Source organism: Leishmania mexicana, chromosome 20, assembly GCF_000234665.1.
Source record: "Leishmania mexicana MHOM/GT/2001/U1103 complete genome, chromosome 20".
NCBI lineage: Eukaryota > Euglenozoa > Kinetoplastea > Trypanosomatida > Trypanosomatidae > Leishmania > Leishmania mexicana.
The window spans coordinates 932,182-951,608 of NC_018324.1; the positions used below are offsets into that span (position 1 = coordinate 932,182).

Below are 19,427 nucleotides of genomic sequence, written 5' to 3' on the forward strand. Positions count from 1 at the left end.
GCGAGCGACTGGAGGCGCGGGGGAGGGGGAGCAAGTCTGGTCGGTGTGATGAGTCTGCTAAGATGTACGCAACATTTACAATTGGAAGACGAGTCTGAACACTGATGCACGCACTGATAAACGGCACTGACGCGACCGTGCTTGTCTCCCACCGCCCGTGTGCGCTGCGACGACGCAGATGCTCTGTGGACGGAACGTGGCAGGCTGCGGAGGGCACACCCATCCCTCATACGCGGTTCAACACATGATCCCAGAGCTTGCGGGCGGCGGCGGCAGCGACTTTGCGTGCGTCCTGCGCGGCCCCGGAGAAGAGAGGTTGGGGAGGAGGAGGGGGCAGAGCTGTCCCGATCTAGAGCTGTGCGCCACCGCACCACCGGTGATGACAATCCTTCACCACAAATGTAACTCGGGAAAACTGAACCACCACGCGTGGGTGATGAGCAACCGTACGGAACAATCGTTAGATAGTAAGTCTGAGCTGGTGCGCGTGCTGTCCACGTGCGGCGGCATCCCTTGTTAATAGCGAGCAGTCCACCCGCATCCCCGCAAGCTGCTCGTCTACACCTGGGGAGAGAAAGAGAGCGGGTTGTGCCGCCTGTGTGTGCCCGGTACTGTGCAAGCGCTCATTTTCAAGCCGCACGCGGGCCTGTTGCTGGTGCCCCTGCGGTCGGGTGATGCGCGAGAGCGTGCTCGTGCGTGCGTGGCCAAGCAGTGTGGCTATGCGTCTCCGTCTCACCTCAATGCGGAGCAACGGTACGAAACACGTGCGAGATGCGGCTGCTTTCTCTGTGTGGTGCGCGTGTGCGGGAGGTGGACCTGGGCGGCGCGTGTGTGCATGTGATGATGTACGCTTTGGAATTGACTGCCGACCTGCGCGGCGCGCCTCGCGCGCGTCGCGTGCTGTGCGGACAACGTGCATTGGTGTGCATATCCTCTACTGTTACTCAAAAAAAAACTTCTGAGGCGCACGCGCGGCCGTGCCGGCACGGTGACCGGCGCACCACCCTCACGCACACCACACACACAAACACGCGCACAGCCTGCGAAGGAGCGAGAAAAAAAGAGAGAGAGAGAGAGACGGCGTCCCGGCAGCTGCCCCACCGCACTGGTACTGCTGCTGCCGCGCGCGCGCCTGTGCGCCACGCTGATGATCTTTCTATTCGCATCGCGACACGCTGACACACACGACCTGAGTGACACGCGAACGGAACCAACAATCGAGAAAGAACAGCTGAGTGTGCGCGGCGAGCACGCGCTCGGTGGGGGGTGGGGGTGGCGGGGGCGGAGCGGGGAAGCTCTGGAGCGAGCGACTGGAGGCGCGGGGGAGGGGGAGCAAGTCTGGTCGGTGTGATGAGTCTGCTAAGATGTACGCAACATTTACAATTGGAAGACGAGTCTGAACACTGATGCACGCACTGATAAACGGCACTGACGCGACCGTGCTTGTCTTGTTAGCACGTATTTTTGTCGTTTTTGAGCGGTGCTCCTGTGGAACTGTACGTCATTTCTTTCCGAGCTCTTTGCGTTGTCGTTTTTTTTTATGTGGCTGTGGGTTTTCAGTTTTGTTTCCGCTTTGCCTCGGCTGAGGGGTGTCATCTATAATGGTGTTAGAAACCTTTCTGGTGAAGTGGTGTTCATTGTGGTTTTCTGCGGGTGTTGGGGATGCTGTTCGGTTGCTCTCCGGAGTGTTGCTGCAAAGGAGTTTCAGTTGCGCTATAGTGCCTATTTGGAGTGGAAACGCAAGTTTCAGGAAAGATGATAGAGGGGAAGTCGTGCAACAGCAGCACGGAGGGCTGTGTGTGTGCGGGTGGTCCCGGTGCACTGTACTAGTGGAACTCAATGTGTAGGTGTGCTGCTTGGCGTGGTCATTAGGGTGCTGTTCATTGCCCTCGGTCATCTCGTGCACGCCATACAAAGAAGGATGACAACATGCGAGCTTCTACGAAGTCAAGCTCAGCTGCTTTTATGGCAACGTGTGTCGTGTGTGTCGTGCTCTCTGCTACTCTCGCACGTGGTGTTTGCTTTCTCGCTTATCTCTCCACTGACTTTCCCCTTTGCTTGTGTCTCCCCCCTCCCTCCCTCTCATCATTTATCTGCGGTGTAACGTGCTTCAAATACACATACACGCACACACACACACACACGCGCGTATGCACTCATGCTGTCGCGAATCTGTCACTCGGCTGCTACACATGGGGCTCTCCCCCAACACCTCTCTTCGTACGCCAAAAAATGCCCTTTTGCAAATTCCCCCGACGTCAACGACGCCACCCCGCTTTTTCGCTTATCACCGCGAAAACTCAACGCATACAAATATCGACAGATTGCCACTAGTATCATGCATCAGCACCAACTGACAGCTATTAAACAACTAGACCGCGACACACTCCATTCGTCCTCGCTTTCACTCTAGCTTACCATCGACACCCTCTCTGCCTCCTGCCTCAGCCCCCCCCCCCCCTGCAGCGCCGGTTGAAGGTTTTTTTTCCACATTCCTCCGGCCAACAAGACGAGAACGTTAACCCCTCACGCATACAAGGTACAATGACGCTTGACACGCAGCCCGCACCCGCTGCGCAGGCCTTGAAGGCCGGCAACTCGACGGGATCTCTCACCGAGGAGCGCCGGGAGGCCGAGCAGCAGCGCGCCGCTGAGAACGTGAGTTTCCGCACCATCACGTCGTCGAAGCACGCCCAGCGAACCCTGCAGCCGTTGAACAGCTTAACCGACAACATGAAGCCTTCCCGCTCCACTAAGTCGAACTTGCGTCTCTCCATCGGCGACCCCACTGTTGATGGAAACCTCCAGGTCCCCGTGATCGTAACGGAGGCAATAGTAGATGTTGTGCGCTCTGGCAAGTTCAACGGTTACCCGCCGACGGTCGGAGCGGACAACTTGCGCCAGGTGGTGTCGACGTACTGGTGCCGCTTCTGCCAGACCAAGTCTCGTCAAGAGCAGCTGAAGGGTGAGAACGTGATCATCACCTCCGGCGTGTCGCAGGCCATCGTGATCGCTCTCACGGCACTGTGCAACGAGGGCGACAACATCCTCATGTGCGCCCCGTCGTTTCCCCACTACAAGAGCGTCTGCGACAGCTATGGTATCGAGTGCCGCTACTACTACCTCGACCCCTCGAAGAGCTGGGAGTGCGACCTCCAAGCTGCGGCGGGTATGGTGGATAGCCGCACCAAGGCATTTATCATAATCAACCCCTCCAACCCGTGCGGCAGCAACTTCTCCCGTGTACACGTGAGCGATATCATCGATTTCTGCCAGCACCACCAGATCCCCCTCATCAGCGACGAAATCTACGCTGAGATGGTGCTAAACAACGGCATCTTCACGTCTGCTGCCGATTTCGACACGAACGTTCCGCGTCTCATCCTGGGCGGCACGGCCAAATACCAGATCTGCCCCGGGTGGCGCGTAGGCTGGTCTATTCTGATTGACTCGATGAACGTTGCGGGAGAGTGGGCTGCCGGGATGGAGCGTCTGACCCAGCTCATCGCTGGTGTCAACTCTATCTGCCAAGAGGCGATTGCGCAGACGCTGCTCAAGTGCCCGAGGGAGTGCACCGAGCACATCGTCACCCAACTGGAGGCCGGCGCTAAAGTGTACTCCCGTCTGCTTGAACACGACATTGGCATCTCCATGGACGCCCCGCAGGCCTCCATGTTCGTCATGCTCAAGCTCAACCTCAGCTACTTTCAGGATTTGAAGTCGGACATGGAGTTCTACGAGAAGCTGCTAGATGAGGAGAACGTGCAGGTGCTGCCGGGTGAGATCTTTGGCATGAGTGGCTTCATTCGCGCAACGGTGTCCCGCCCACCGGCGGTGCTGAATGAGGCAGTCGACCGTATCATCGAGTTCTGCGAACGCCACAAGAAGTAGAGAAAAAAATACAAACAGGCGTCTCTGTCTTCGAGCAAGGGAGAGATGGGCGACTGGCACACACACCGAGAGAGCAGCGAGAGCGCGTGACGAACGCATGTTGATGAGCCGCGATCGTCATGACGCGGCGGAAATGGAAAAGCAAAACTAAACACGAGGGGCAATGCGAGAAGAAGAAGGTGGAGAAGAGGGGCAACTGGGATATGCGCTGTGCTGAATGGTACCTTTTGTTGTGCGTGTGTGCGTGTGCCCATGTTTCCCCTTCATGTTATTTCTTCGGTCGTCTTTTCTTTTTTTTCCCATGATATTCTTGCTGTTCCTCATTAGCACTTGAGATGAGACGGTAAGTGTTTCTACGCTTGCTTGCGTGTGTCTACGCACTACAAGTGGCGCATGTTTCTTCTGTATTTCGTCGGCCTTTGTTTTTTTTTCCTCTGTTGAACTTATTCTGCGTCGTATTTTCCTCCTCAGAAGTTCCGCCCCCCCCCCTCCGGCTTGAGCTTCCCCGACACTTCACCCCTTTCTTTCCCTTCACGTTCGAATCTTCTTACCACCTCCGTCCTCACTTTCTGAGCGGCTCATGAAGCACCACCGCCCCCTCTCCTCCTCATAAAAATGGCCCTGCCCTCTTCCATCTCACTCTTGCGCACACGTGTCTCTCTCGCTTGCCCATTCACACAAACATAGGTCCGTAAGCCCGCCGTCGCCCCCACCCCCACCTCCTCTCCCCTCTCCTCTGATGGACCTTTGTTGTAAATTCTGTCACCAGCGGAAGAGGGGAGGTGGTAACGGAGCGAGAAGGATAACAACGAATTCGTTCTTCTCTGCTCATGCATCGGGGGGGGGTACGTATTTCGCGTTTTGCCTCCGTAGTCGTGAAGGTGTGCCGAGTACCGCGTGTTAAATAGGGATGCGGGCACTGAGAGAGAGACGAATCGGGGAGAGGAGGGGAGGGAGCACACGATACGACTCGCAGTTTTTGTTGCCTCGCATGTTTTGGTTTGGCTACATTTCCCTCCCACCCACCCTCTACACACACCCACTTCACGCTCTCGTGCTCTGTGTGTGTGTGTGTGCGTATGCGTCTTTCCTTCTTGAGTACTCTCTCGGGCGCTCGAATCGTTGTGCTCTAGTTGGCTCCTCAATGCAATCATGAGAAAACGAGCGATCGCAGAAAAGAAAAAAAAACGGAGAGAAGAGGAGGAGGGCGCGGGTGGTGGCGGTCAACGGAAAGCCCCAACGCGCGCGTGTTTATTTATTTATTTTTTTTTCTGTTTTGGCCGCTTGCTTTGTTCCTTCTCCCTCCCTCTTACTTCTCTTATTGTGTGCGTGTCTGTCTGTGTCTGTCTGTCTGTGTGTGTGTGTGTGCGGATGGATGGATGGATGGGACTGGTTTCTTCATCTGGTAAGCGTAAACCGTTGTCTTTTTTCATTTGTTTGTTTGTTTGCTTTCCGTGTTACGTCAACGTAAAAAAAAAAAGAAACGAGTCGTAATGGAAACAGACGGGGCCGAATCTCTGCAACCATCGAAAACGCCATCCTCGTTGCTGTCATCTCTCACAAGCACCATTTAACGACTGTACCGCGTACATAGATGCCCACGTCGACGACAAGATGACGAGCAAGCAGCCCTTCTTTTTTATTATTATTTGAACTTCATTCTCGATGCGGATGATGCCAGTCAACTTCAAGTGGTACCACCGTCCAGTAACCACTTTAAGGGGAAGTCAAGAGTCTGTAGACTGTCCTGGTATACCGCTGCGGCCTCTTGGTGTCGGCGAACAGGTCTGGGCCGGCCCTGTGCGGCTGGGACTTGCGGCCAACATCATGTCTGTACCATCCAAATGATAGGCAAGGGCGGTTCCCCCATGACTGCGTCGGCGTATTACTGTCCCGCATGTCCACAGCTGCGTCGCACCACGTGATTGAGGGCCCGTGACATGCCGGGGGAGAAGAGCCGAGGACGACTCATCCTGCATGCCAGAAAAATGGAGTCACGTTGCAAAAAAAAACTTGTAAACACAGAAAAGTCAAAAGTGGAAGACGAAGTAGGGAGCTGCGGGACTACGTCCCCACCGACACGGTGGTTCCAATGGTGTAAAAATGCAGCGTCAGTCTCTCCCTCTTTGTTGTTTGTTTCACTCCTTCAGTTTTTCCAACCCCACCTCCCCCCACCCTCACCCTGCATCTGTGTTGATAGCACCGATGGCGTGCACCAGCATCGCGATTCCGAAAGCCTTCCGTTTTTATCAAAGGCAAGGGAGGGGGAGTGAGGGGGGAGAGAACGTGTCTGTATACATGTTATTTGAGTGCACTTTCGCTCGTCACGCTTTTTGCTACTGAAATCTTCGGTTCCACCTGCACAGGAAGGCACACAAAAAAAAAACAGCGCGAGTAGTTTGCAAACACAGGCAAGGAAGACGCAGAAGAAGCGAAGACGGCGCGGTAGCCAATGTGGGTGAAGGATGAAATTGGTTCAAATGTTCTGTAAACAAGGAGAAAAAAGTGTCATCTCTTCTCCGTCTTGTCATCTTTTTTTTTTATTCTTCTGTTGGCGCGTTGCTCGCCCCTTTCCCTCGTCCTTTCGTTTTGTTCGACTTGTCCCCACTCTTGTTCTTGTTGATTGATTTTATTCTGTGCTGTCTTCGATTTTTTAATTTGTCCCCTGCATGTCGATCTGAGCCTTTTACGCGCTTGGTTCCGCTACGCTGTTGCACTCTTTCTCTCTCTCTGTTTACGCTTTCTCATCTCCGCCTGGCTCTGTTCGTTTGCAGACGCACACGAACAGAATCGCGAGGAGGCAGAGAGCGCAAAAGCGGTGGCAAGTCAAGGGGAGAATGCAACCAAAAAAAAGCAGGAGGAGAAACCCCAGAATTCAATGACGGTGCGGAGACAACGAGGGTGACAAAGGGATGACAGAGAGAAAAGGAAGACGACTTTTTTTTTCAAAGACAAAGATTCCATCTCGGGGACGTTTTTTTCCTTTTTCGGTCATTTTCAGACGTTCAGCACGGCGCTGGTACGCATGACAAACGTTCTTCGGTCGCTTCCTTCGTTTTTGTTTCCCCATCCCTCTCCTGTACTCGGCGGGCGTCACCTCTTTTACTTTCTCTGTGACACGGTACCTTGAAAAAAAAACAATATATGTCTATAGACACATGTCAACCGCATCCCGCATACAGCGCATCCGGAAATCGGTAAGGAGCCAGTGCATACACGTACATACACAGATATACGTATATATATATATATTCACGCTGAGGGAAGAAAAAGGGCAAACCGTCATTTTGGATAAGTGGGCACACATACCCTTTAAAGCCATAACAACCATTGAAGCATGCGGATGCGTGGCACGAAACAAGACAACAAAAATGCGCAAACGTTTCTTCCCTGGCGGAAAAAAAAGAAAGACACCAACAAACACAAAAAGCCACACGAACGCCTAAAAAAAACATGGATGTTCTGGTGTCGGTGGTGCCGCGAAATGGATTCGATGATGCGCCTGTCTATCACCGATGCAGATCCATCACGTGTCCCTTATTCGGTCTGGCTTCTTCCCTTTCAGGCGTTTTCTTCGCTGGTTCGCTGAGTCTTCACTCCGATGGCTGTTTCCTGCCCCCTTAACAGTGTACCCATGTATTAAGCAGTCGGTGCCGACAACAAACTCTCTCGCTCTCTCGTGATGCTCTCCTCCTCCTCGCTGTCCCACGCCCGCAGGTGAGTGCCCCGGCCCCTGCAGAAACATTTGGATACTCGCACGCCCATCACACCAGATTCCACGAATCCCACACCACCCCATCCCTCTCTCACGCGATAGGACGTATGTCAGACGGAGACATTCTGCGCACATGGAGATGCTGATTGCGGATGGCGCCATCGTCATGCCGCTGAGGGAGGGGGCGCAGATGTCGGAGGAGTGCATCCATCGCCTCAAGGGCCCCGCCCGCGGCAGATTCACGGAAGCCGCCCCCGCCGTGGGGTAAACGCCGTGCCGCTCGCAGAACACACGGGGTGACCTCCACAGAGTATTCGGAGCACGGCAACGCGTGCGCAGCTTCGCAGCCTCCGGGGACGGTTCCAGCTATTCGCAGGCACGGCCCACCTTCCGATGGACCCGCACACGGCGCCACTGTCCATCCACCGCGTGGCCGTGTCGTGTCGTGCCAAACACACGTATGCTCGGAGCATCCCTGCTGCTCTGCGGAAGTTGGCCCCGCCTGCCACTGGGACGAGATACCGCTTCTCTTGTACGCACTTCCCCCGGTCCCTGGTCTACGGTACTCGGCTACCGCACGGTCCGCCATGCCAGACAGAGACTGCTTGACTGCACACCATTTCGAGGCTGGCTCGGTGGTGTGCCTCATCTGTGGCGGACGAGTGACCACCGGCGCCACCCCATGCTAGCCGTGTAGCGACCCTGGGTTTCACGACTGTGTGTGCAGCACTGCTGCAGGGGAGAAGGCTCAGGGCAGAGAAGCTGTGGGGGGGGTGCTGTGTTCCTGGCTGCGCGGCCCGCCCGCCTCACAAAATGCTGCAATTCCGCAGCGCTGAGGCGTAGGTTCCGCCCTTCTCGGAGCTGGATGAGGCGCATCGTCAGATCAGAAGACAGCATGGCAGGCCGCGAGCGTAGCGTGTGACTTGACTCATGCCGCATGGAAGCGAAATGGGCACCTTGGAACGGAAAAGAATCCCTACCCTGTGTCGCCCTTTACAGTTTGGTCTCCTCTGTCTATTGTGTTATACTCTGCTTGTGGTTAGATGTGTTTGCGTTGCTTTTGTATGCCGTTGTTCGTTGTTCGTTACTTGCCCACAAGGGAGCAGCGACACCTCAATGCTTTCCTGCTATCATGCCTTCCTCCGTCTCTCTTGGGGTCAGTACAGGTGCGTGTGCACGTGCACACGCATCGGCGCGCTACGTCTTTTTTTCTTTGCCTCTTTCCTTTTCTTTCATGTGCGTCATCTTCTCGTCTGTTCCCTCCTCAGGTTGCTGGTTTTCCAGACACATCTTTCACCCCTCTGCGCCGCGAAGTCGTCCATGCGCCTCGCGGTGCGGCGCTCTCCATCGCTGATGCTCTCTCGCGAGCGATTTCAAGCTCCATCGGACACCAGTGTCGTTGCTTGAACACAGAGACAAGCATGCAAGCACTCATGCCATCAACTATGATATCTGCGATGTGCATCGGTGCTCTTCTCGTGTCCGTGCTCTCCTTTGCACTAATATCACAGAACTACGGTCGAGTGTTTTGTCGGGGAGTTGTCGGGCACACCAGGCAAGCAAGCCCCCACGAATGTGCTGCCAGGCACACACTACTCATGCTCGTGACTAAAATGAAAAGGCACGCCCTTGAAACGGCACAGGCGGCAAACGAGTGAGGGCAAAGACATGCAGGGCTCCACTCATGGGAGGAGCGAGGCGCACCCGACATGCACGTCGTATGCAGACATCATGGCAGATGGTCAACGTTCACATGCATCCGCACGTGCGCACCGAGTGTGGACATCTCGGCTACGAGTCACAGCAATCGCCTGCCACACTACGTCCGTGTCTTGGATGTGTACGAATGAGAAGCTCTGTCGGAATGCGACGCTGTTCGCACTCCGCCCCCCCCCCACACACTCTTTCTTCTCTCTTCGTTTTATCCCTTGCGACCGCCTTCTCCTTCGCCGCGCTGCTGGCATCCATAAAACGTGGCAGCGACAAGCGAGGAGCGAGCTCTGCTTCAGCGTTTCGTGCCTTTTGGGGCGTCGCGGTCTCTCTTTGTTTCCTTCGTTCAAGTACTTCGCTATCCCGCACACGCACCCCACCGCGTCCACAGCGAGGGCAATCCCGATGGCATATGTCCGCAATACTAGCCGAAGAAACTGGAAACTGTGACGGGCAGTCGCCGCTGAAGCGTGTCAGGCGAGCCGCCACCCCTGATGGGAGCAGCATCGATGAAGTATCGCCGGCAGTGCACGTGCGGTCGGCCAGGGAACCGAGGCGACGCAACCCTTGTTCAATCGCCGCCGCAGCGCTTGAGCGCTTGAGCGAAAACACCGAAGGTGATGTTATGCCCACAGTCCCCGCTCTCCCCTCGGCACTCACGGCACTGAGCTCTTTCGATCCTTCCGTGATGACAGCGTCGACGCAGAGCACCCCGGCAGCTCAAAATCGAGGTGCTCTTGCTCCACAAGACACCCACGCCGCGCTCTCCAACGAACCTCGCTGGCAATACGGGCTTACGAAGAAATGTGTGCTCACCCTGATAATCAAGCCGGTGAGTTGCCTCGCCGTGGTTCGCGTACCGACGCCGCTGCATCCGGAGGCGTCGCCACTGCTGCCGCAGTGCGAACTGACATCGTCCACTAACAGAGAGCTGTGCTCCGTTACATACAACCAGCGCAAAGGTGCAAAGATGGATATCAGCGATACGCCAAGGCGGCAGAAGCGGCTCCGTGGGCCGGAGTACTCGAAGGAGGACATCTACCGACTGCGAATCAAACCCGTGAGCAATCTCTTCGTATGTCGCGTGCTCGAAGCGGGCGGTGGTGCCCCAGCAGAGGAGGCACAGCACCACAGTCAACTGTCACCTACCCCTGCTGTTGCGCCTTGCTTCACCGCGATTACTCAGCGCAGCGGCGCAACGACGGCCAACGGTGACGATGCAAGAACGGTGGGTCGGGGCCGAGCGCACCATTACGCGAAGCCGGACATCATGTCCCTGCGACTGAAGCCGCTCAAGGGCTACGCCGTGTACCGGGTGCCCTAGCCTTGCACATTTCGCATGTGTCATCTGACACTATAACTGACGGCGACGAAGCGTGAGTGTCCTATCCACGAGTGTGTGTGGGGGGGATGTCAAGCACAAATTAGACGCTACCATTCCTACTGCGTTTGTCTGTGCGATGACGATGGGTCATTTTTGTTGGGTGCGGACAGCGACGACGCCTCGCCCAGCTTCACACTAAACTGAAAGAGCAGCAGAGGGGCGAAAACCGATCATCGAGAGAATGAGAGTGTCGTCCAATGTATTGAGGGGATAGACGTGCTTCATGCCGCACGCACCTCCTTGAGGCGCCCCGCGTCATCCTCTTCCCCATTACCCCCAAAACGCGGAGAAATGGGGAGAGCACCAGCACGGCTGTTAATGCGCCTCTCGCTGTGTGCTCACAAGTTCATGCGTAGAAGCAACGCCGAGATGTACGAAAGAAGCAGTCGTTGCCATCGCCACTGTATCTCCCGTGCAAGTGGAACTCGCACACCTCTCTTTGCCATCTCGCACCTCTTTCCTCTCCCCTCTTCTTGTGTCCATGGCGACAAGAAGCAGCCGCGCTCTCACAAGACGTGCGAGCTTCTCTCGCTCTTTTTTTTTCGAGGGGAAGCCTGCTCATTGGTGCTCCGGTAAGGTTTGCCTATCGCATTCTCAGCGCCCACACATCAACACCATGAACCACAAGAGGGAGGATTACGGTGTCTTTGCACCGGCAGCGCGTCGTCTGTCAGTCGCACCGTTGGGGGACCACCAATCACGCGCGCACCCCGGCAAGTACCGTCTCGTAGTCGATTCAATCAATGAAAGTAGCTCATTCGAGATGAACACAAGTCCGCTGTTGGCAGCAGAGCTCCGGCAGCACGGTGGAGACCTGCCGTCCGCGTCAACGCGTGCGCCGCGAAGGCGTGGCAGCAATGCCGTTCATGTGGACCCGCTACGCCGTGCTACCGTTACCGCCGCAGCCGCAACGAAGCAGAAGGAAGAAAATGAAGCAGAGTTGCGGCGGCTGACGGCAGAGGAGGAGTCGTGGAGTCACTGGGGCTACCGTCACCTTTACAACAGTATTGTCATGATGATGATCACCTTCTACCAGATTGGGCAGCTCGGGTTGAAGCAGCAGCACGCCGATATGAAGACGATGGAGTGTACGAAGGACGCCTACATGCCAGCCCCTCCTCGCGCAGAGAACTTGAAGGCGGAGGAGACGGCCGCAGCGGCATCTTTGGCTTGATCTGCAGAGAGCTACGAAGCACAGAAAGGGCTGGGCGAATCGAGTAGAGGGAACACCGCCGCTCGTTGCACCGAATCCCATTCTCTCTCGGTGTGGTTTTTCGCGAAGTTACTGCTCCCTCTGTGCTTGCGTATGGGAAGGCTTCTGTTGGGGTCTCTGTATTGTGTCCGCCTCTGCAATTCATTTTTCGTTTCCCTGTATAAGTGCGTGTGCAAGCGTAGTCATCTTTTGAGTGTCAGCATGGGTCCGCTTGTATGGGCGTTTGCCACCAGCACAACCCACAGCAGAAACACACACGCGCGCATGCGAATTCGCCTTTCTGGTGTGCCTCCCCTTCATTTGTCCGCTTTTACTTTTTCTTTGTGTGTGTCTGCTTGTGTGTGTGTGTCCGTGGAGTCGTTGAAAGAGGAGAGATGGGGAGGCACGATGTGTCGCCTGACACCGATTCGGTGCACCCGGTGTTCAATATGGAAACATCTGTGTATGTATGCTCGCGCGAGCAATGGTCGATTTACTAGCCCCCTCCTCAAACCACAATCTGCCTGCTCACCACATTCTCGCTCACCCCCTTTTCTTCTTCCGCGTGGCCCATGTTTTCGAGGGAGAACAATACGGCCGCCAGATGGTATGTGCGCATCTTCGGGCGTCTGTCATGCGCTCCTCACGTGTTTCTATTTTTTTTTCGCATGATTGTTTTTGCGGGTGTGGAGGTGCATGAGCATGCTCTACGCCGTCCTTGTCGGTGTGCTGATGGCTAACCTCAAGACTGTGTTGGAGGTGGTGGGCGGAGACATATGGAGAGCAAAGAGGAGCACGTGCTGCTGCTGCTGCATCTGTCCGACTTCCATCCACCTCCAACGATGTACCTGATGCCTTCGACACCCATGTAGCTGAAGTCTTCTGCGACGTGTCTGTGCGCATGCATGCGCGCAACGTATTCGTTGACTAAGTGGTGGCAGAGAGGGGGAGGGGCCAGCGCTCGTTTTCCGGTGTTTGGTCACTGCTGCGTGCTCCCGTTTGCGTCGCTGTCGTGCGCTCAGCCACCACCGCCTCGTCGCTGTGTCTGCTCTCTTGTCCGCCCCACCATCACCCTACCTACACTTCAGCGGCCCCTCGCGTTAGTGTTGCCTGCAGCTCCTCATTTACCTCTTCTCGTGTTGTTGCTATTGTGGACTCTCGCCCATCCTGTCACGCCTCCGTCATGTGCACATGTGGTCAAGCGGGGTGGGGTTCGAGGGGAGAAACTTGCAAGCAGTATATCACATGCACCCCCGCACGAAAGCCCGTTGTAACTGTTGAGGGTATGTCGGCGTAAGGTGAGGGACATTCGTAGCACGCACGCTCTGTGAGCTCCACACGATGGGTTTGCACGTCACCAAGGCGTATCTATCTATGCATACATTTGTATTGATGTTACCTTTGTCAGCAATGTGTGCTATGCTTCGCTCACATGGGCTCCACTCTCCTCTACACCCCTCGCGCGCCCGCCTCTGCTCCCTTTTTTGTTTCGTCCCTGCCCTCGACCTATTGTGGTGTGTGCCTGCTTTTCTTTACACCCGTCTGTGTGACTCAGTGCACGGGACCGAGAGTTCACGCGTCAAGAGGAGCAAGGTGGCTGGAAGCAGCGTCCTTGTCTCTGGGCAGCTGCACACGTTCGCCTCGCCCCCGATCGTTGAGAACGGCTGTGTCTGCTTTGAATCGCCTCTTGCCGCGCTGCTTCCCACCAGGTCACCCGCCGCCTCTCCTGATCTTTAAGTTGTACCCTGTAGAACCCAGAGGAAGTGAGCACGGTGAGTTGCTCGTAATTCACCCCACACAGGTGCAGCCACACACCCGCAGGGCTTCAAGAGCAGCCATAGATCCCCTTCCTTGTTGTGGCTGTTCTGGTCGTATTGCGCTGCGTGCACAGAGCTCTCACGCGATCGAGCAAAAGGCAGGGTGGACTCCAAGCGAGTGGCTTCAAACCACCACGGCAAAGCATTGAAGCAAACAGCAGCAGCTCGGAGCCGTCCGTAGTCGAGAGACGGTGCACGAAATCGGGGTACGACACATACACTCGCTCACACTTACACGGGGCAAGCAGGTGCGACTGCTCTCCGTAGCAAGCAGTTCTCCGGTTCAATATCCCAAGGAAGGGCGCGCATTTTTCTTTCGCTTGCATGTCTGGTAGGGCGATGTTCTCTCTCAACATCAAAACAGCGGCCTCGCCGTCTTCTGCAGCTCCCACACCAGCGCCGGGAGTGAACACCGGCGAGGCGCCATGGGCGACCATTGACGTGGATGAAGCCGACTCCTTTGAAAGCACACCCTCGACGAACAGCAGCAGTGGCCAAGGCGGCCGCCATCGTTGCCAGCATGACGCCCAGCCGTCGCACTCTCCGCAGAGTCCCGAGACGCCCATCAAATTTGACCACGGTGCATACCCGCACTGCCCCATCTTCATCCCCTCCAAAGGTCGCTCAGACCTGGACCGCAGCACCATGGCGGTGCTCGTCCGTGATCTCGTCCCGTTTGTGCTTGTGGTCGAGCGGGAGGAGACCGAGGGGTACAGAGCCATGCTGGACCGCCTCGTTGGACAATACTTCGGCTTCGCAGGTATGACGTTTGCCGCGAACGTGGACAATGGCTCTGAAGGGGCAACCAAGACGGGGCCAGAGGCCGTCGAGTGGGCCAGCACCACTCCGGCAGACATCTGGGAGTTCCCATGCGCCTGTTGCTGCGGCGGCACTGGCGTTGCTGGTTCGCCGTCGTCGCCCACCACGCCCGGCCTATCGGCGGATGCCTTGCGCGCGTTGGCACTGCGGCTTTCAGCTGCGTTTCACCATGGTTATGTGTTCGAGCCGTCAACGTCTGCTGCAGCCGGCGGTGACCACGGCGCTGCCGAGTTGAAGAATGTCTCGCCGCCTGGGTCGATCAGTCCAACAGCGTCATCAGCATCCAGCGGGGGAGCGCGGCGCCCCTCTGCGCCCTTTGTGCTGCGCAACGTGGACGAGGTCCGCGCACTGTTCGTGATCGAAGTGTTACCGGAGATCAATCTTGGGGTCTCCTATGTGCGCAACTACATCCTCCAGGTTCTCGTGCCAAGGCTAATGGTGGCCTGCGGCGTTGATCGATCGGGGAATGTGGAGGAGCTGCGCCTGTGTGGTCCGGGAGAGCACAACACGCTGACACCGGCGGCACTGCGGATGGCGGCGCTGGAGCCAGCCGTTTATAGTGTCCTTGAGTGGAAGGCAGAGACCGAGTCCTATCTAGACGTACGGCGGGCGAGCACCACCACGAACATGGTGGCGACAAGCACTGGCAGCGCTGCGGGAACCGGAGATAGCGGCGTGTCGGCGTCAGTGGGAGCGTTGAGCACCCCAACCGGACAAACATTCGCCCCAGCGTTGTGGTCCTCGTCTGCGCCACGCTCATCAACGCCGTCCTCCGCTGCGGCCGCGACTCGCGGCACGCCTCGCCTTCTGCATGGCCTCTTCGGCTTCTACTGGGTCCTCGATGACGACATCTACGGCTTTTACCAGTCGCACGGCACCAGCACAAAAAATGAGCGCATTAGTGCGCGGGCAATGATGAGAGATGTGGAGGTGCGGCTGCGGCAACTGCGGCACAACGCCGACGTGGCCTCGCCACCACCTCCCTCAGTTCCGCCCTCGTGCTTTCAGACACCGCCAACCCCCAGCAGCGGCAGCGCGACCGCATCGCCGTATGTCCTGTCACAGCAGCAGCAGCAGCAGCAAAATTTCGTGTTCACGTGCAAGGAGGATGCCCTAGAGAACAACTTCATCTCTGGAGGGAAGGGCCGGCTTCCGACGCTGCAGAACTACAACCTCTACTACACAACCGCTTGCTTCTCGCTCGAGTACAACCGCTTCGCCCTCGACACGGCACCGGACACGCTGTCGGTAAACTCCTACAACAACATTGCCTGTCTCTTCAACTACGCGCTGCTGCACAACCCGCCGCAGATGCGCTACTTCCCCCCTGGGGTGCCGCACGTGAGGCGCCCTGAGGACGCGCTGGTCGGCTACCTCGATCACAGCATGCTCTGGTACCGCTTCGCCGTGCGCGAGGATTACGACTTCACTCTTCAGCTCATTGCACGTGGCCTCCACACACTGCGCTTCCGCAGCCTCGCCTTCGATGTGCCGCAGATGATGAAGGTGCGTGGCGGCATGACGGACTACTACCGCAACTGCCACGAAGATATACGGCAGCAGAATGATCGCTTTGTGCTGCAGTGGCCGGCCGTGGCACAGCACTGGGTTAAGGGAAAGGAGGGCAACCGTCGAGATGACATACGTGTGCGGTGGGACCTGCTGAGCCCAGCCCGCGCCAAGTACCCCGGCGCCTTCCTGTATCTGAGCGCCCCACTGCCGCAGCTGCAGCCACAACGCTTGGGTGACGACAGCACCGGCGGAAACGGCAGTGCCGTTAGCAGCAGCGACAGTGTGGCCACTGCAACCGCGGTGGAAGGCACGGAAACAGAGACGCGCAAGCGTCTGCGGCCCTCGTCCCCGACTGCTCCCACTGCTGAATCGTCACTCACCCCTGCAGGCCGTCGCCCCTACATTCCGGCCGCAGCAGCGCCTGTGTCCGTTTTGTCGTCCACCGCCGCTCGCGACTGGAAAGGTGGCTACGTGGTCGAACGCTGGCGTGATATCTCGCGTGAGGAAGCGCGGCAGCACGCCGGCCTCGTCGCCCTCTCCAACGACGACATCCACATTGGCCGGACTGTCGCCGTTATACCGCCCTTCTTCGACCAGAAACCGTCTGTCGTGCGCGCGACAGTAATTGAGCGGGCGGTCGAGTCAACGGACTCCCATGCCAGCAGCGGCCGCGCTGGAAACGCCAGCACGGCAGAAGCAGGTGACGCCCAGCAGTTCCTGCCACCGCGCGTGATCTGGACGGCGGTGGCACAAGATGTTCGTGGTATGCCTTTCTTGCACGTTGACACATGCTTTGAGGTGCCCGCGGAGGGCATCGAGAAGGCCGCCGCCAGCATCGATCAGTTCTTCGCAAAGATGGAGGGCGAAACTGGCCCATAGAAAATTCAGACCGCATGACAGGGACAGTGGACGCAGAAAAAAGTCAATTGGCGGAAAGTACAGAAATGCTTGTCCGACGGCTGCAAACGCCTGACCCACCCACCAACTCCCCCCTCTTCTCCCCTTCGTAGAGAGCGTTCGACCGGCCTTGAGTAGGTGTGAGTCTGTGTGTGTGGGGGGGAGGGAGTGCCCATAGAATCACAGTGTCCTGTTTGCTCGTGTTTGTGGTTTTGGGGGGACAAGAACAAGCAAGGGAAATCCGGGGAAGCGTTGCTGCTGCTTGAAGAGGCACACACACACACACACACGATGCACGCCCACAGACATCCTCTCTTTCCCTCTTCACACACACAAAAAAAGAACGAATGGGCTGGTGATGTATTCCTCGTACTCATTTTGAATCTTTACTCTTTTACTGGTGTAGTACTACACGCTCGATGACACGGTCACCGCGGTCCACATCGCTTGATCGGCGTCTATCGTTTGCCATGATCAAAGAATGATGCATTATATATAGGGCGCCTTGTAGAAACAACTTGATGGGCGGTGCGGTGCCCCCAGTGCGGCATTCGGATGACAGTGGCTTTACCGAGTCTGAGCGGAATGGTAGTCCGGTAGAGTTACACCGGAAGAGCCTCCGTCCCCGCACCACCTCCGCCTCTTCTCCAACTGGAAGGGTAAACTACCCGCTCAACTTCAACCAAGCGCCGCTTCATTTCCATCTCACAAACATACTCTATTCACCCACTCTTCGAGTACGCATCCGCTACCACGACTACTACTACTACTGCATCTCTCCAATCCTCCACCTTTGCCCTGCTTTGCCTGTCGCATGCTCTTTGTGTCGTTTTGGCATGCGCGCATCTGCTGTTCTCTCTCTTTTCTCTGCTTTCTTTTTTAATGCACCCGATGTGCTGCTGCCATGGCCCGGTTGCTGTTGTTGTCCTGGTGCGCTGCGGTGTACGTACTCACAACATCATCGATATGCGAATCCACTCGTGTGGACACACGCACAAAACACGGTCGCACGGGCACTCTCGAATTCGCCGGCTCTCTTCTTGCATCTGTTTTCTGTCTGTCGATGCCTCTTCACAGTTTTACTATTCTGTTCGACTTTACAGTTCTCTTCTCTACATCCTCATTACCTTTGCTCTCGTGTACTGCTACCATTCCTACCCTCCCCATTCGCTTCAGCATCCTACGCCCATACGCAAAGCTGGTGGCAGCCTCGGCAGTCCTCTGACGATCTGTGGGTTCTCGCTCAGCTCTGCGCACTACCTCTTCGCTTGTTTTCTCCTACTTACCCCCACACCTACACGCCGGAACAGCATGTCCGCCGGTGGCCGTGAGACCGCGCCGACGAACCTGATTCGTCGCCGCAACAAGGATGAGATAAACGGGGATGTCAGCGCCGCCGCCGACCGCTTCCGCAGCCGCTTCGAGAAGGCAACCCTCGAGGAGCGCAAGGCCGCTACCACGACGATGGTGAACGAGTACTACGACCTTGTGACGGACTTCTACGAGTACGGCTGGGGCCAGCACTTCCATTTTGCGCCGCGCTACGCCGGCGAGACCTTCTTCGAGTCCCTCGCGCGCCACGAGTACTTCCTGGCCGCCCGCGGCGGCTTCATGGAGGGCGACCACATCATCGACGTGGGCTGCGGCGTCGGCGGTCCGGCGCGCAACATAGTTCGCCTCACGCGCTGCAACGTCACCGGCGTCAACAACAACGATTACCAGATCAGCCGCGCTCGCCGTCATGACGCCCTCGCCGGTATGAGCTCCAAGATCGACTACGTCAAGACTGACTTCTGCAACATGAGCTTAGCCGACAACACCTTCGACGGCGCCTACGCCATCGAGGCCACCTGCCACGCGAAGGACAAGGTCAAGTGCTACAGCGAGGTCTTTCGTGTCATCAAGCCCGGCACCTGCTTCGTCCTGTACGAGTGGTGCATGACCGACAAGTACGACCCCAATGACGAGCACCACCGCACGATCAAGCACCGCATCGAGCTGGGCGACGGCCTGCCGGAGATGGAAACGTGCACACAGGTGATCGAGTACATGAAGCAGGCCGGCTTCGTGGTGGAGGAGGCCATAGACGTCATCAGTCAGTTTGAGTCCAGCTCCATCAAGAGCGTCCCGTGGTACCAACCGCTGCTCGGCAACTACTCGTCCCTGCAGGGCATGCGCTCTACCCCGATCGGCCGCATCTTCACTAACGTCCTGTGTCGCGTGCTGGAGCTCGTGCACCTAGCACCGAAGGGCACGTATAAGGCGGCGGAGGTTTTGGAGGAGGCTGCAGAAAGCCTGGTGTTGGGTGGTCAGCTCGGCATCTTCACGCCGTCTTTCTACATCCGCGCTCGCAAGCCGTCCAAGGAGGTGTAGGTGTTGAGGTTGCAGAAGAACGCTGAACGCACTGGCGGCTACGTCTAACCTCCGCCATACTTGGCCGCCAGATGTGTCGTCTTCCACGGGCTGCGTTTCTTTGGTGATACATGTACA

General features: G+C 56.9%; 3 protein-coding genes across 3 annotated transcripts; all 3 read left to right on the forward strand.

Annotated features, from left to right (window-relative positions):
* Positions 1 to 2,544: 2,544 nt before the first annotated feature.
* Positions 2,545 to 3,891, forward strand: LMXM_36_2360 (putative tyrosine aminotransferase; the record flags this gene model as incomplete). The annotated part of the gene is made up of 1 exon (XM_003874538.1): positions 2,545 to 3,891. The coding sequence occupies one exon, from the start codon at positions 2,545 to 2,547 to the stop codon at positions 3,889 to 3,891; it is 1,347 nt and encodes a 448-aa protein (XP_003874587.1).
* Positions 3,892 to 14,048: 10,157 nt separating this feature from the next.
* Positions 14,049 to 16,919, forward strand: LMXM_36_2370 (conserved hypothetical protein; the record flags this gene model as incomplete). Its single annotated transcript, XM_003874539.1, has 1 exon — positions 14,049 to 16,919. The coding sequence occupies one exon, from the start codon at positions 14,049 to 14,051 to the stop codon at positions 16,917 to 16,919; it is 2,871 nt and encodes a 956-aa protein (XP_003874588.1).
* A 1,329-nt stretch (positions 16,920 to 18,248) lies between these two features.
* Positions 18,249 to 19,310, forward strand: LMXM_36_2380 (putative sterol 24-c-methyltransferase; the record flags this gene model as incomplete). Its single annotated transcript, XM_003874540.1, has 1 exon — positions 18,249 to 19,310. The coding sequence occupies one exon, from the start codon at positions 18,249 to 18,251 to the stop codon at positions 19,308 to 19,310; it is 1,062 nt and encodes a 353-aa protein (XP_003874589.1).
* Positions 19,311 to 19,427: the final 117 nt, after the last annotated feature.